General features: G+C 41.6%; 1 protein-coding gene across 3 annotated transcripts; it reads left to right on the top strand.

Annotated features, from left to right (window-relative positions):
- The first annotated feature begins 734 nt into the window (after positions 1–734).
- On the top strand, positions 735–14,417 carry si:dkey-33i11.1 (B-cell receptor CD22). Of its 3 annotated transcripts, XM_010885065.3 has the most exons (14): positions 735–1,326; positions 1,453–1,515; positions 2,263–2,613; positions 2,911–3,168; positions 4,103–4,372; positions 4,962–5,067; positions 5,140–5,231; positions 9,951–10,220; positions 10,428–10,509; positions 10,613–10,661; positions 10,806–10,892; positions 12,531–12,655; positions 13,960–14,070; positions 14,219–14,416. In XM_010885065.3, exons 2-13 carry the CDS (start codon positions 1,467–1,469, stop codon positions 14,060–14,062), a joined length of 1,842 nt encoding a protein of 613 aa, XP_010883367.1. In that variant the 5' UTR covers positions 735–1,326; positions 1,453–1,466; the 3' UTR covers positions 14,063–14,070; positions 14,219–14,416. The 3 variants fall into 3 exon arrangements, with proteins under 3 accessions (XP_010883367.1, XP_010883366.1, XP_012994790.1); XM_010885064.3 differs by having other exon boundaries at positions 4,962–5,231; positions 14,219–14,417; XM_013139336.3 differs by having other exon boundaries at positions 1,428–1,515; positions 4,962–5,231; positions 14,219–14,417.
- Positions 14,418–15,754: the final 1,337 nt, after the last annotated feature.

Here is a 15,754-nt window from a genome sequence, read left to right as displayed (position 1 = left end):
AAAATATGAGAAGCGCGTGTAAAAAAATTGGCATGGAGGAATGCCTCAGTGCCAGTCATTGGAGAGTCACGTGTAGTCCACTTCGAAAAAGACATGGGATCAAACCAAGCTTCGGACGTCATTCATCACCTGGTGATCTCACATCTCTACGAGAGAAACGCTGGAGTTTAACATTCATAAAATACGGTGGATCCAATGGTTGATTTAAGATGTGATATTAAAAACTGATGAGAAAATGTTCCTGACGTAGAAATTACAAATGCAGTGTTGATTTCCCATAAGGCAATTCAAATGTTTTAGAAAATACATTTTGATTGTTCACTGTGATTGCCTTTCATAATTTGTGTATTTCATATGTGCATATTTATGTTTTTATTATTGCTGTAATACAGAACTTATCAGGCCTCAATGTCATCAACATAAAATGTTGATTGTTCTTCGAGAAATATATGTGCCCACTTTGGATTTGATACTGAATTTTGATGCATTTGAAACCGTTTTATTTTTAACAGATGGAGCTATAATAAGGATTAATCAAATATGCTTTGTTCTAAATATAAACATCAGTTGCACTCAGTGTAATTAGGTGGGTGAGTTAACAATTTTTTGTATCCCTGCCACTCATTTTAGAGGTGGGTTAAGTTCAGATATGGTGGTGTCTAACCACCATATCTGAACTATCTTATCCATATAATGATGAATATATCTTATCCATACCATGATGTAACTTTAGAAGCATGAGCTAAACATTTTAAGAAAACCATCTGTGAGAATACTTTAGGAAACATTCACAAACGTTCCCAGAAAGTTCAAAATTGTAATCTTCCGAGAACATTCCCTGGACGTTCCCAAACGTTCAGAAATGACATCGTTAAGGGAACGTTCCCACAACCCAAAAATGTTTGCTATTCGGGCAACGTTTCGGCATCAACGTGCTTTCTTCAAGGTTTTTACGTTGGTGAAATGGATTGCACTGTCACATGTTACTGCGCGGATCACTGCATTGTCTAAAACACCAGCTTTTGAGTTCACGTTAGTCGCATCAATCAGGGATATGAGGTGGACTAGTATAAGTTTCACCTCAAATATAGGAGCAAAGTTTGGTTGTTGGATATAGAGGTGTTCAGGAGCACGACTCCACAATATGATCACGTAGCTATAGGTGATGGAAAAAAACTCAAGCCCGTCCATATCATTCGAACTAGGCTCAGACTCCGAGTCTCCTGTCTGAACATGCGTTCTCTTCAATAAAAGACACAATTACCCTTCTTGCTGACGGACGTCCCAATCCTGTTGTGAAAGAGGCTGACAAGAACACTTTGCAAGGTGGGTGTTTTCGTTCCACCATTGGTCATTTCTGGATAATGACGGTTGCTTTCATTCCAATGTCCCTCTGTCCACTTGCATCTGTTTTAATCTATTTCCAGTCTTTGGTTGGATTTTACATTGTAGGACTCTGCTGAGACATGCTGGCAGTTGCGTTTGCATTGAGCGTTATCCTCACCGCTTTACCAGGTAACCACATCACAGAAGTTATGTTTTTTTAAATGTTAAACAAAAAACATTTATGTGTACTGTATGTACAGTATGTGCTAAAATTACCCAGGTGTCCTTCCTTGCACTGCGCACAGGTTATGTATGCGGTAGGCTATAGATCGGTCGTAGAGCAGCAGGCATCACTGCTCAGTCATGTTACCCTGCATACTGAAACGTCTGTACTCTTTTGGTAGAACAAAAATGTTCGTTTGGCTACTGGAATTATTTTTGTTCCGTACTTCTGTCAAACGTCATTGAGAGTATTGAATGCATACCCGCGCTGTGCCTACTCTGGCTATTCTTACAGTTGTGCTTTTGCTGCATGGGTAATTCATTTGATCTATAGGGCATCTATAAATCTTTAAACTTTTTTACGATTTCCAAAACGGTGTCAAAACGTGCAGGAACTTTTACAACCCTGAAAAAAAAGTTTCCAACTAGATATCTTTGGATGCTATCAATTTAAACTTAGTGATAATATGAAACAACGATGTTTTCGAAGCTGATGTCAACAAAACATGTTAAATTCACACTGTACCATAATGTTGTTTCTCATTCACCTTGCCTGGCCTCTTGTCTATTCTGCTTTATTGTCTTTGGTATTGATTTCATATAGTTGTGGTGTTGTGCTTCTAAATCTGGTAACAGTAGGCTATCAAATGCTGGTGATGTGACAACTATTGTGCAGAAAATAAATTCACTAGTATTTTTTGTGTTTTCCTCCAGGCTCTGTGGGTAGTAAGTGGACTGTTTCCTTCACCCGGAAAGAGATTTGTGTCTGGGCTGGGACCACTGTCACACTCCCTTGTTGGTTTGACTACCCATCCGGACTCACTGTCAAGAGGGTGATGTGGTTTAGGGTCTCTGGCAGGAGGGAGTTTGCCCACCACTCAGACTCAAGCTTAATTAGCCTGTCCTATAGAGAGAGGACCAAGTATACAGGCAGTCATAAGAGCTGTGGGATCCAGATTGCCAATGTGAAGCTCAGCGATGCTGGACAGTACTACTTCAGATTCGAGACCAACCACCCTCAGGGACGATGGACCTCACCGGACACTGTCTCACTCTCTGTCACAGGTCAGTCACCTAAACCTCGATTGGAAAAACAGCTTTTCCATTTTATTTATTTGATTAGGCCTACATCTCTGTAACTGCCATGTTGGGCTGTGCCTTATAATTAGCATTTTTCACATTCAAATCCATGTCTTATGCTTATAATAGCTGCTTTTCCAAGCCACACCTTACATCAAAGCACATGGGAATATGCTACATTTACACTTCACGTCATCTAGCAGACGGTCATATCCAGGCAGATAGGAAGAAACATGTACATTTGCTGAATACCATGCAAGAACCTCTGTGTGTTTCTCCTAGAGCTCCAAGTGCAGGTCCAGCCAGCGAGGACAGCCAACCTGTTTGGCCCAGGAGAGACGGTGTATCTGGGCTGTATGGCCAGAGGCTGTGCTGCAGCAGGAAGGAGCCTGGCCCTCTATAGGAACGGCATCAACCTAGGGTCACCAGAGAAGTGGCTAATAATCTACAACTTTGACAGCTCACATTCTGGTTCCTACTATTGTCGTCCAATTCCTCCGCAGAATGTCCAGTCTCCACCACAAACCGTGGCTCTGGGACGTGAGTAATCATTTTGCGTGGTTTACTGATGAAAACACTTTTTTTGAAAATATGAGGTTTTAGATTTTGGTACCCATACGGAAATCTAATATATGGCAATACATGTATGTAACTTATATGAGCATATACAGCTCTGGAAAAAATTAAAAGGCCACTGCACGTTTTTCTTTCCTTTCCAAAAAAGTTGAATAGAAAAGTTTTGAGTGAGGAACAAAAGCATTCAATTTGCAGTGGTCTCTTAATTTTAACCCCTCTGTTCCTCACTCAAAACCTTCCTTTCCAACTTTTTTGGAAAGGAAAGAAAAAGGTGCAGTGGGCTCCTAATTATTTCCAGAGCTGTATGTTGTAAACACATATTTGGTTTGATCAACATGTAGGACAACATACTCAAGAATTGGTCATTTTAATATGTAATTACCATATATGATCATGTGTTTTAAAAAATATGTTAATTCTTTTAATCTATATGGCCATTATTAGATTTCCGTATGGGTACTGTTATAGAAATTTTGAACTAAGGTACATTTGAGATATATCTGTCTTTCTATTGCCTGGTATGTAAATCTTTACTTTGATTGTGACACACATGTTTGTATAATATCAGAGCATCACTAGGTACTTTGACCATCTGTTCGCCTGCCTAGACCAAGAAGGGTGCCAGTCTTTTGTTCCTTAGGAATGTGGCCCTTGGGGGGAAGTAGGAGCAATTGGCTTCTTTAGGTAAACGCAACAGTAAACATTATGCAGGAAGGATAAGGTGGGGGGACAGCCCTCCCTTTGGGTAAAATTTGACAACAAGACAGATGGACAGCATCTTACCACACTCCTTTTTCTGACGAGAACAGAGAGGTGACAGGGTGTGACACTAATGTTACTAATGTTACTATGTATGTATTCTTTCTTCTTTTCGTCTCTCCCATTGTCAACTCTTTAGATGCACCCCATTCCACAGCGATTGAGGTCAGTCCGACAGGTGCGGTCACAGAGGGGGGCTCCATAACTCTTACTTGCAGTAGCAGCGGGGCTCCAGCAGTAGAGAGCTATGCCTGGTTTAAGGACAAGGAAAGTGGCAGCATCCCGGACAATTTCAGACCCGTTCTCCACCTGAAGAAAGTGTCTCACATGGATCAGGGAGAGTACTTCTGTGTAGCGCGCAACCCACTGGGCACAGAGAGGTCCAAACCTGTCTTGCTTAATATCACATGTAAGGGCATGGCTGTTGATGTTTATATCTACATGTCCATATGCTGAACCTTGGCTGGTCTGTCTTTAAACTCAGTTCTCTAGATCTGACTACATCCTGTAGGTCTTTTTATTCCAGACAGTGTTGTGAAATGTTGTGATTTGGTCAAAACATGGCTTGCTAGTTGCTAACACTACAAGTGTAGCTAGTTATCTTTGTTTGCTAAGGGGGGGGGGGGGGGGGTGAGCAAGCAGGGTGTATGGTGGCAGGCAGACAAAACACTTCACACTCCATTCAACATGTCTCAGTGCCACCTTGAAAGTTTGACTGCAACTACTAGGTAGCTTGAAACTCACTCTTCCATAAGAAAGTTATTATCACACTCAATGATAATAGCTTGCACAAAACATGGACTGAGTGATTCTTTCTTGGACTGAGAAATTCATCATTACCAGCTTGCAGTCCTGTTCAAGTTCACATTCTACAGATTTATAATGTTCTACAGTTTTACCTCTTACATTGTTAATTCACCACTCAATTCTCACGCACCATGGCAATTTATTTTACTGCTCAGTCCAAAGATCATAACAATCATGTATTTATTTTCCAGATTCTCCAAAGAACACCAGAGTATTGATCAGCCCAACAGGAGACATCAAGGAGGGGGACTATGTCAACCTGACCTGTAGCAGCAAGGCCAACCCCCCAGTGGACCGGTATGCCTGGTACAAGAACATTGGTGATCAAACCTGGGCCAAAGGGTCAAGTCAGAACCTCTCTTTCCCCAGTGTCCACCCACAGAATGGAGGACAGTACTTCTGCACAGCCTGGAACCAACACGGACATGAGAGCACCCCTGCAGTCACCTTGGCAGTTCTCTGTAAGTAAAGCAAAATAATAGCAGAAGTTTTTGGTTTAAGTAGTAAATTAAAGGAATGGTCCTGTCAATCAGCAAATCAAATGTATTTATGAAGCCCTTTTCACATCAGCAGTTGTACAAAACACCCAGCCTGAAACCCCAAGGAGCAAGCAACAACAGTGTTGAAGCGCAGTGGCTAGGAAAAACTCCCTGAGAGGGGCCAAAATTTAGGAAGAAACCTAGAGACAAACTGGACTCGGAGGGGTGACCAGTCCTCTTCTGGCTGTGCTGGGTCCTGTCCATTTCCATTTTCATCAGAACCATGTCAGAAATATTGTTGAATATGATTAAGTTTTAATCTCAGTATTAAACTCTACAATTCAAAAATGCTAACCTTAACCCCCTCTAGTAATTCTCCAACATCTTGTTGAAATTTACCCTGAATAATGTAGCCGATATCTTATACCAATCTTTATTTTTAGGCAAGAAAAAGTATAATCTATCCCCTGGGGGACCTGGAGATGGGGTTTATTATAAATGTAAATATGAAAAATTAATTAAACATAATAAAAAAAATACACATTTCTTGTTCCTCAAAAAATCAACAGTTCATCAGTCTATCCCATCTGTAATGAAGTCATGAATTACCAGCTGTCAGCGGACCATACATCAAAACCTGCACAATAAGTCCAGGTTACAATAAGGGATGCCTAGGTTTTGTTATATGTAAAATCTATATAAACAAATTCATTCAGATATTTTCATTTTTTAAAGCCTATAATGTGTGTATACTTTTTGCTTCAAACTAAATTTGTCACTACTTAAAAACACTGTGTGACTTTGATTTGCCCATTGCAATAGACTCTGTGCACCAGCGTAGTGGCGAACTTCCGCTTTTGTCTAGAAGTCAGTATTGCAGTTTCCGGTTTACTTACTAATACTCATCCCCATTAGTAAACACCTAAACTAACAACAAGATGAGTGATGCTTTTGTACGACAAAATAAAATTAAATATAATGTACGTGACTCATTTAAGTTTCAAGGTACAAGTGGGGCATCATTTTAATCAGGAGAATGTCCTCTTTTTAATAAAATATGGCTTGCGCCATTCAATGACTTCAAACGCTAGACTAGAAATAGTCAGAAAAGGCTTTTTTTTTTTATATACTTCCACGTAACGCAGGTTTAAGCGCAATTAATATCCTATAGGACCAGATGTTAACTTCCTATGCCAGTTGTTATTTTTCAGTTTCGTTGTGATATTAGGTTGCAGTAGTAAAATAAAAGAGGAGACCTGTTTTGGTGCTTTTTTGAGGCTATAGAATTTTAAGCTTCATTCAGGTTAGAAGAGGCTGAACAAAGGTTTGTTTCAATTCACTTACTTTGACGCGCTAGCGTTCCAGCTCAGCCAGTGTTCTTTTGCCGTTTTTGAGGCTAGGGTGAATTTTTATGCATTCTACTGTCCTGCCTAATACTACACTAAAAAGGAACACATCGCTAACTAGCTTACACCACAGTAAACTACTTACCCTTGTAGTTGTGCAGATAACTCGATACCTAGAGTTTGAATCCCTAGTTCCACTTGCTTGTTGGAGCAGGGGACCAGGCATCAACAATTCGATGGACATCACTAATGCTTATTTTAGCCAGGTCTTGGAGACATCTACTAAAAACTGAAATGTTGGGTTACGCGGGTGATCGCCTTAAGTAAACCAGAAAATGATATGACGACATCTGGCTAAAGCGGAAGTTCGTCCATACGCTTGTGCACAGAGCCTATAAATATAGCTATGTTGGAAAACCACACAAATCAGTAATATCAGCAAAGTCAGTGCAAAAAGATTGGGGAATTATGTTATATATCCTGTTGTCCTAACCTCAAGGAGGAGCTGGTTCCAGAATTATATTGGAAGAACAGAGAATAACTTTGACTGGGATAAGCGGGAGCTGGCTTCCAATAGGGCTGGAACAACCAAGAGACCAGAGGTAGCAGAACAAAGAGCTTGGGTCGGAATGTAGGTTTTAATAATAGCCTGAAGGTAGCAAATGGCAGTTTCTTAGCTTCTCAGTGGGCAAGCACAGGGTTGTTTATAGTCATGCAAATGTTCTTTGCACTCAAAGGGGGACACCGTGGAGATGTCAGTTGTAGTGATGTCTTTCAGTGGAAATACCTTCCCCCAGAGGAAGAGCTGCTCCGTCTTGTCGATGTTGAGCTTGAAGTGGTAGGTGGACATCCAATCAGAGATGTCTGCCTGGCATGCAGAAATACATGTTGCCTCCTGGATTTCAGAAGGGGAATGTAGAAAAGTAATTGAGTGTCATCTGTGTAGGTGTGATTAGAGAGAATATGTAAAGACATGACTGAGAGAAGTGATGGTGTATTGAGTGAAGTGGAGAGTGCCTAGAACTCATCCCTTGTGAACACCAGTTGTGAGAGCATATAAAGCAGACAAAGATCCTTTATTAATTTGGGCTTACCAGGTAGAATCAAATCTGAGTGTGCAAAGCCGGAAAGGCATAGCTCTGAGAAAGGAAGGAAAGACAGAAGAGACTGAACATCTGCCTTGTAACTGGGAGGAGTCTTTAAAAGGTTAAAAGAGGAAAGGACTGGAGAGAAATAAATCAAAGACAGGAAGTTGCCCAGAAATATAAGAGGTGAGGCACTGTCAGGAAATCTGCAAATCAAGTTGTCAAACCCATTCAGGAAGTGGTCAAGGGCAACTGATGGATGACATCTAGCTGTGATGCTGTGAGGGGGTGAAGTTTTTTTTAAATAAAAATCATAAGAAATATGATGATAGTTCATGACTGCTTGCTGTAAATTTGTCAAAATGCAGTGGTTATTTAGCACTAATTCCAAGAGTGCCAACTGTGGGAGTGTGTGCAGGTGAGCAGTAGTATTCCTAAACCCAGTGTGCTTCTCAGGTTCTGCAGGGTAGACGGGAGGCTCACCTCTGTCTGCAAAATGACACCTACCCTATCGTTCTCTTCCTGTGAAGGAACCAGTCGATATAGCACTGTCTTCGTCAATGTCTCTGTCTTTCCCTTTATATCTTTCCCTCTCTTTCCTTCTCTCTTTCCCTCTTTCTCTCTCCATCTCATCTCTCTAGCTCTCTGTTTTGTCACTCTGTACCTTAAAGTACTAATTATCATTAAAAGTCTGTTTTAGGGGAAACCAGATATTTCCCCTTCCAGTTCACAGCTGGAACGGATGGAGTGGACATTATTCCATATTCCTCTCATTGACGATAGGCTTAGCAGATACATTTCACCGGTGGCTGTTTGGGCGACCTCTCCTGGTCTCCCTGATCGACAGGTGATGCTTGCGTGTGACCAGCTCAGAGAGTTTTACTCTCTTCAGGCTCCTGGAGCGCATTGGCTTAACTGCTCATCATTCTCCAGTAATATCAGATGGCGATGTTAGCAGAGCTTAATCGAGGTTTGGTGGCTGATCCACCCTACTCTCTGATTCTTAAGGAAGTAAAGGCTACAGTTGACGATATTCTCTGTCTTTCCCAGTGAGCTTTCTAGGCTCTCAGGAAGAGCATTGCAGTTGTTGGTGCACTGGTGTTTGGAGTCTGCTGCTCAAAAATAAGATTCCACTCATGTGCACCTATATGCACGTACAGTCATGTGAAAAGTGAGTACACCACCTGGATAGTTGTCTTTTTTGCCTATTTGGACACATTGATATCTGAGCAAAATTCTAACTATATTCACTGATAATAAAGGCAATTCGAGATCAGCAGTGTTCTTCACAGGCACACTTCACAGGAAAATATAATTGTGAGCAAATTTAGTATTTGGGCCAATCGCAAATGAATTCCAGAACAAACGATACAGAAATAAACTGATTTACACCTGCATTTTTTGGCTTCAAGTCAATGTTGTCATCTGCCAATATCAACCAGGGATATCATGTTGCTTCTCTGGTCCAGAGCTAGCAGAATCATTTGCCCTACCATTATGCAGCGGCCAGCAGAGGTTGCAGGATTGGCTGGATAGTATGTCATGGCCTGTCTGCAGTGTGCTCAACCATCCACTGTCACTGGGCAGTGTGCTCAACCATCCACTGTCACTGGGCAGTGTGCCCAACCATCCACTGTCACTGGGCAGTGTGCCCAGTACTCAGACTTTTCAAGCAGTACAATAACTCGTCTAGTATTTAATTGATCTGGTTACAATATTTTTGCAGATAATGGAGTATGGTTTTCTCTCTTACTCCCTAACCCAACCTGTGGATAAATGGTAGGTTAAAAGACACAAAGAGTAGCCAAGTTGTAATTCTTTAAAAGAAAAATGGGATTTTCATCACTCAAACAATGTGAAGTTGTTTGAGTTTCTGTGCTCTAACAACCCTATTGGCAAGCTCAGAGACAAAGGTAGGGGGAGCATTGATGGTTGTATAGAAACAGTCGGGAACCAAACTACGCAGGCTAAATCTAGTAGAAGTTGCAAAGTTGTCAACACTGAATGTAGGAGCATATGCATGGGCTGAGCAATGAGCGAGAACTTCAAACTTCAACAGCTGTATATCTTTTCAGACATTTGTCAGGCAGTAGCACTGAAAAAAGTTATTTTGTTTTCTCCATCATGTTTGGCTTCCTGTTTGTCTACTTCCTCCTTTCCCGCTGCCTATCTGTCCACCCTATTAGGCTTTCTCTCTTAGACTCACCATATGCTTGTTTGTGTTCCTCCTTGCTTTCTCTACGACTTCTCCTTCCCCCTCCCTCTCCCAGATGCCCCTAAGAACACGTCAGTTTTGGCGCAGCCTTCGAGTGTGATTGACGCTGGTCGTCCTCTGACTCTTACCTGCAACAGCCAAGCCAACCCAGCGGTGGATAACTACACGTGGTTCAGGATCAATGCGGCTGACTCCTGGGTAACACGATCAGGCCCCAGCTACACCTTTGCTGAGGTCAGCTCCGGGGAGAGCGGCCAGTACTACTGTGAGGCGCGCAACCGAATCGGCGCCAACAGCTCACCTGTCCTTACTGTCAAGGTCAGAGGTCAGTGGACTGGGCAGGACAGAGGGTGGAAAATTACTCCATAAGAGACTAAGTTCAGTATTTCTAATCAATATATTTTTTTTTGCATGCAAAACATCAAAATACTGAGAGTCTGGACTCCAGTTACCCATGTGGCCTCAACTTCCCTCTATAATGAAGAATACACTCACATGTAGGCTGAACCAGTGGTTGCTTTCTAATTGGCAGGTAGACTGAAGGTCATCGCTCTGGCCTCAGCAGTGGGTGTGTCGGCTGGACTCATCACTCTCACTGTGGCCATCATGATCAGGTGACGTCCACAACATACTATGATTTAATGCTGTGGAGGGCAGGGAACCTGAATTATTTGTGTGTTATTATATTAATCAACAGATTGTCTGCCCTGTTCACAGCAAAAACATGCACAGAGTAGACATGGAATATCCTGAGAAAAACGAAAAGGTACATGACTCGTTCTCCTTGTAGTTTTTCCATCTCCAAGCATTGAGATCAATTAAGCCCTGAATATCGTGATGAAATATGACATGGACAAGTAAAGATAAATATAGCATTTTCTGATCACATTGTATTTATGTGGTATAACAGAGGCAGTCAGTGACAGCTGATACATTGTTCTATGAGTCAGTCCAGCAGACCTTTCAGCTGAGGACTGGGAAGATGTCTGACATTCCGGTAGGTCAAACAACAACTCCTTTTTTATGCCACTAGATGGAGACAGTATAATATTAAAGGTTATGGCATTACATAGTTCTTGGTAATTAGAAATGTTCTACATTTACATCTTAAACCTTTTGCAAACGCTGTTTTCAAGAGAAACTAGGTACTTTGGTTAAGGGCACCACATTATAGAAATACTATTTGACCATGTTAGCTCAGGAATATCAACCAGTTACCTGTTAGTTTCTGGCCTAATACTCTACATCAGTGTTTTTCAACTCTGCTCCTGGGTGCCCCCCTGCCCTGCATGTTTTAGATCTCTCCCTGCCCTAACATACCTGATGTAGCTCATCAAGGACTTGCTAATGAGCTGATCATTTGAATTGGGAGTGATAGAGCAGGGAGAGATCCAAAACACGCAGGGCGAGGTCAACCAATCAAATTTCAATCAAATGTATTTATAAAGCCCTTTTTACATCAGCAGATGTCACAAAGTGCTTTTACAAAACACCTGGCCTTAAATTCCAAGGAGCAAACAACAGTAGTGTTGCATTTCAGTGGCTAGGAAAAATTTAGGAAGAAACCTAGAGAGGACCCAGGCTCAGAGGGGTGACCAGTCCTCTTCTGGCTGTGCCAGATGAACATATTAAGATTACAATTAATAAATGCGTCTGGGTTGAGTCTAGAGTCTATTTAAACCTAGTCCAGGTCGGAAGCATGACCTGATGGACAGGGACAACACAGGGGAGGAGGAGGTGTCAGCACAGTGACAGCTGAAATCGTCAGACATTGTCTCGATCTGCAACACAACAAGGAGGACTCTGGACAGGGACAGCAATGGGGCCCCCAAGCCAGGTACTCTGCAGATGTTGGCCAGGACCTCATACCCTTCTAAGTTCAAAACAGGAGGAGACTGGGAAAATTCAGAAAATTAATTCCTCATATCATCAAGGATTTATAGTGGAGAAGGAGAACTTAGTGGAGAAGGAGAACTGACCCTACTCCCCCAGCACAATAATAAAGCAGCATAAGACCGTGGGACTGAGACAGGGGGGGTCCGGCGACACTGTGGCCCTATCTGGGGGAGGCCCCGGACAGGGCCCAACAGGCAGGAAATCAATCCACCCACATTGCCAAGCATCAACCAAAGGGACACCCACCAACCGCAACCACCCTGAATGAGGTGCCCCCAGGAGCAGGGTTTAAAAACACTGCTGTAGATCACTGAGCTATCAGCCACCCCGAAATAGATTCCCACATTCTTAAAGTGTGGAGTCCTTCAAATGGGGACACTTTTTCCCTCATGAATTGTGTTCGGGAAATGGATTGCCCCCAAAGCAGAAATTGCATTCATGCATCCATTCTGAACTATCTCAATAGTAATATATGGTTACGGTAAGACTAACCTTAGGCATTCACGGTTAGAGTTTAGGGTATTGACTACCACTAACCCTGATGAAATGTCCTCTCTGAGGATTTAGCCCATTTACATACAAACTCAGCTCTCAGCATTGTGCCCACCAATCACAAGCATAATTTCTGCAATGGGGACAGATCTGGCTTCAGTTTTAAGCCCTTGGTCTGGGTTCTTTTCTCAAATTGAACCAACACCAACCTTTCTTCTCATGGAAATCTATTTTCTGTGTTTGATAGGAGGAGCCAGAAGATGTGTATGAGAGTGCTCATCCCTCCATTGTACCCCTGAAGGAGGCTTCACCCTGCACAGATGTAGACAGCACCCTCAACTACATCACTGTGCATTACTCCAGAATACCCAGGTAACTCTCATTTGCTTACTTTTATCACATTCTAAGCTTTCCCCCGCTCCCTCTTTCATTTCTTCTCTTCCCCCTTGCTCTTATTGCTTTCCCCTTTCTTGACCTCTCTACAACTCTTTCTTTTAACCCAATTATTCTTCCTAACCTTTATCACGGTGGAACTCCAACGTCCACACATGCACTGCAGTTTGAATGTTGTCGCTAAAAAGAAACTTGAATCCAAACAAATTCTTATCTGTTTGATATAATCTGTTCGATAGCGTCCCGGAGTCACCTCTTCACTGTTGATGTTGAGACTGGTGTTTTGCAGGTACTATTTAATAAAGCTGCCAGATGAGACCCTGTGAGGCATCTGTTTCTCAGACTGGACACTAATGTATTTGTCCTTTCACTTAGTTGTGCACCAGGGCCTCCCTCTCCTCTTTATATTCTGGATAGAGACAGGTTGTGCTGTTCTGTGAAGGGAGTAGTACACTACGCTGTATGAGATTTTCAGTTTCTTGGCAAATTCTCATGTTATAGCCTTCATTTCTCAAAACAAAAATAGACTCTTTGTTTCTGGCCATTTTGAGCCTTCATCAAACGCACAATTGCTGATGCTCTAAATCATTGGTGGACAAACTAACGCTTGTGGGCTGGCCCATGAGGCAATTCCATCCAGCCGATTGCAGTTAATAAACAAGAAACCAGGCAATAGAAAGTATTGCCCTCTTGAGATTCGAACCGAGGTCACCCAAGTGAAAGGCTGTATCGCTAACCACTACACCACAGAGCTCTACGTTTGATCGGTGTCATAATAGCCTCTTGTGTCTATGAGCAAATATTCTTTTGCCACTGGATTTAATCAGCACAACTGTTTTCAGCTGTGCTAACATATTGCAAAAGGGTTTTCTAATGATCACATAGCCTTTCAAAATGGTAGCCTCTGTGATGAGGCCTCTGATTGTGCTCTCTTCCCCCCACTTCTTAATGATGGTCTTCAGTGTTGCAATGATACGTCCCATCAAAATTATTTTCGATACCTCTCCTGATCTATACCTCTCCTGATCTATACCTCTCAACATTGATTTCAGCCTTAACAAACAAATGTTGCATTTAATTTTTTAATTTCCCCTCAATTCTGTACTACATTTCCTCTTCACTTCTTTTTGTGTCCTACTGTATCTCATCTCCTCACTTTTATCCTTTTTCCCCACATAACCTTCTCTCTTCCTCCTCCTGAAAGACCAGTGCTTCATGACAAAACAACAAAACATCTGGTGCACAATTATATTAACTCTGTTCCTCCCTCTTTCCTTTCCAAGCCTGGACCAGATTCAAGTTTCAAACATACCACTCGATGGCGAGAAGGAGTCAAAGGAGGCTGCCAGTGTTGTTTACACTGTCCTGGCCAGGCCACACCATTAGTGTTGCAGGTATAGTGGGGCAGTTTTCAATGTCACTAAGTTCTTTCTGCTGACAAATGAACATCAAGAATGTACACATCACATTTTCATGAAATAATTTGGAATATGGTCAATTGTTGTTGTCAATTAACTCATTATTTATTGTAATTTCTCCTAGTTAAGAACATGTTCCATGTCATCACCAGAAGCATCATTTCCATCTACTCCTGACGTGTGTAGGGTCTCAGTTTCTAAAGAGGAAATCCAATTCATTTTTTTTCTAATATACTACAAATCCTAATTTGCTGTGAATAGTTCAAGTACTGGGAGTTCATGTTAGTTTATTCAAATTCCAAGTTACATTATATAAAATGTATAAACATTCAAAATGTAATTAAATGGTTACCAGATATATTATGTTTGTTCCTTGTCAAAATGTTCTGATAGCAGATTCAATCTGATAAAACCTTTTGTATATCTGCAGAAGAAATTCAATTTGTGCAGTTTCTTCCAAGGTTCTCTTTTGCTTGTTGATAAGGTATCATGAAAATGCAGCAATCTTTACCACTGAACCCAGTTGGGTATGCAAAATCACTCATGCTAGGTTCATTGGGTGTGTATACATCTGACATGGTGCATGCCTTATGTTTAGGGACATATGGCCCAAGAGGCTTGTTGAAATAGCTTGTTGTCAAACATACATTTTAAATTAATACACTATTGTAGATGTAAGACCAATTCAAGTAAGCTAGGTGATAGTATGTGACTTTGTTTTTTTGTGTGTGTAATCAATTAATGTATTGTTAGTCAAATTTTTTTGCTTTATTTTTCAAAATGTTGTTTTAGATGTATTACATCAAACAGGTGTGGTGTTTAGGCCTGAGGACCTTTGACAATATGGTGTCAGAATCATCATCAGTCCTGTTTGAGTGCAGCTATAATTACCCGTCATGTTGCACAGGTACAGACACCTGGGCCAGAGATGAGGAATCCAGTTAGCACCATTGAGCTCCAGATGATTTATTTGTCAAATTTTTCTTAGGGTCCCGAAAAGTCCAGAGCTGGCCCTGGCAATAGGGGAAGACACAGGGTTGCAGTAAAGGTGTTTATTAACAGAAGGCCAGCATCCCGGAGTCACCTTTTCGCTGTTGAGATTGGTGTTTTGCAGGTAGTATTTATTGAACCTGCTAGTTGAGAAACCAGTGAGGTGTCTGTTTTTCAAACTAGACACTAATGTATTTGTCCTCTTGCTTGGTTGGGCACCGGGGCCTCCCACACCTCTTTATATTCTGGTTTGAGCCAGTTTGCGCTGTTCTGTGAATGGAGTACTACATAATGTTGTATGAGATCTTCAGTTTCATGGCAGTTTCTGGCTGGGAATAGCCTTCATTTCTCAGAACAAGAATAGACTGACAAGTTTCAGAAGAACTTTTTTTTTTTCTGGCCATTTGTAGTCTGTAATTGAAACCACAAACACTGATGCTGAAGATACTGAACTAGTGTGAAGAAAGCCATATTGCGGTTTACGGTTTATTGCGGTTTACGGTTTTCAGCGGCGCTAACATAATCGCTAAAGGATTTTCTAATGATCAATTAGCCTTTTGAAATTATAAATTTGAATTAGCAAACACCATGTGCCATTGGAATACAAGCATGATGGTTGCTTATAATGGGCTCTTGGAATTAGTGCTATTGTACACCTGTACAATAGTTA

Source organism: Esox lucius, chromosome 20 (genome assembly GCF_011004845.1).
Source record: "Esox lucius isolate fEsoLuc1 chromosome 20, fEsoLuc1.pri, whole genome shotgun sequence".
Classification (NCBI taxonomy): domain Eukaryota; kingdom Metazoa; phylum Chordata; class Actinopteri; order Esociformes; family Esocidae; genus Esox; species Esox lucius.
This window is presented reverse-complemented; position numbering and strand designations above follow the sequence as displayed.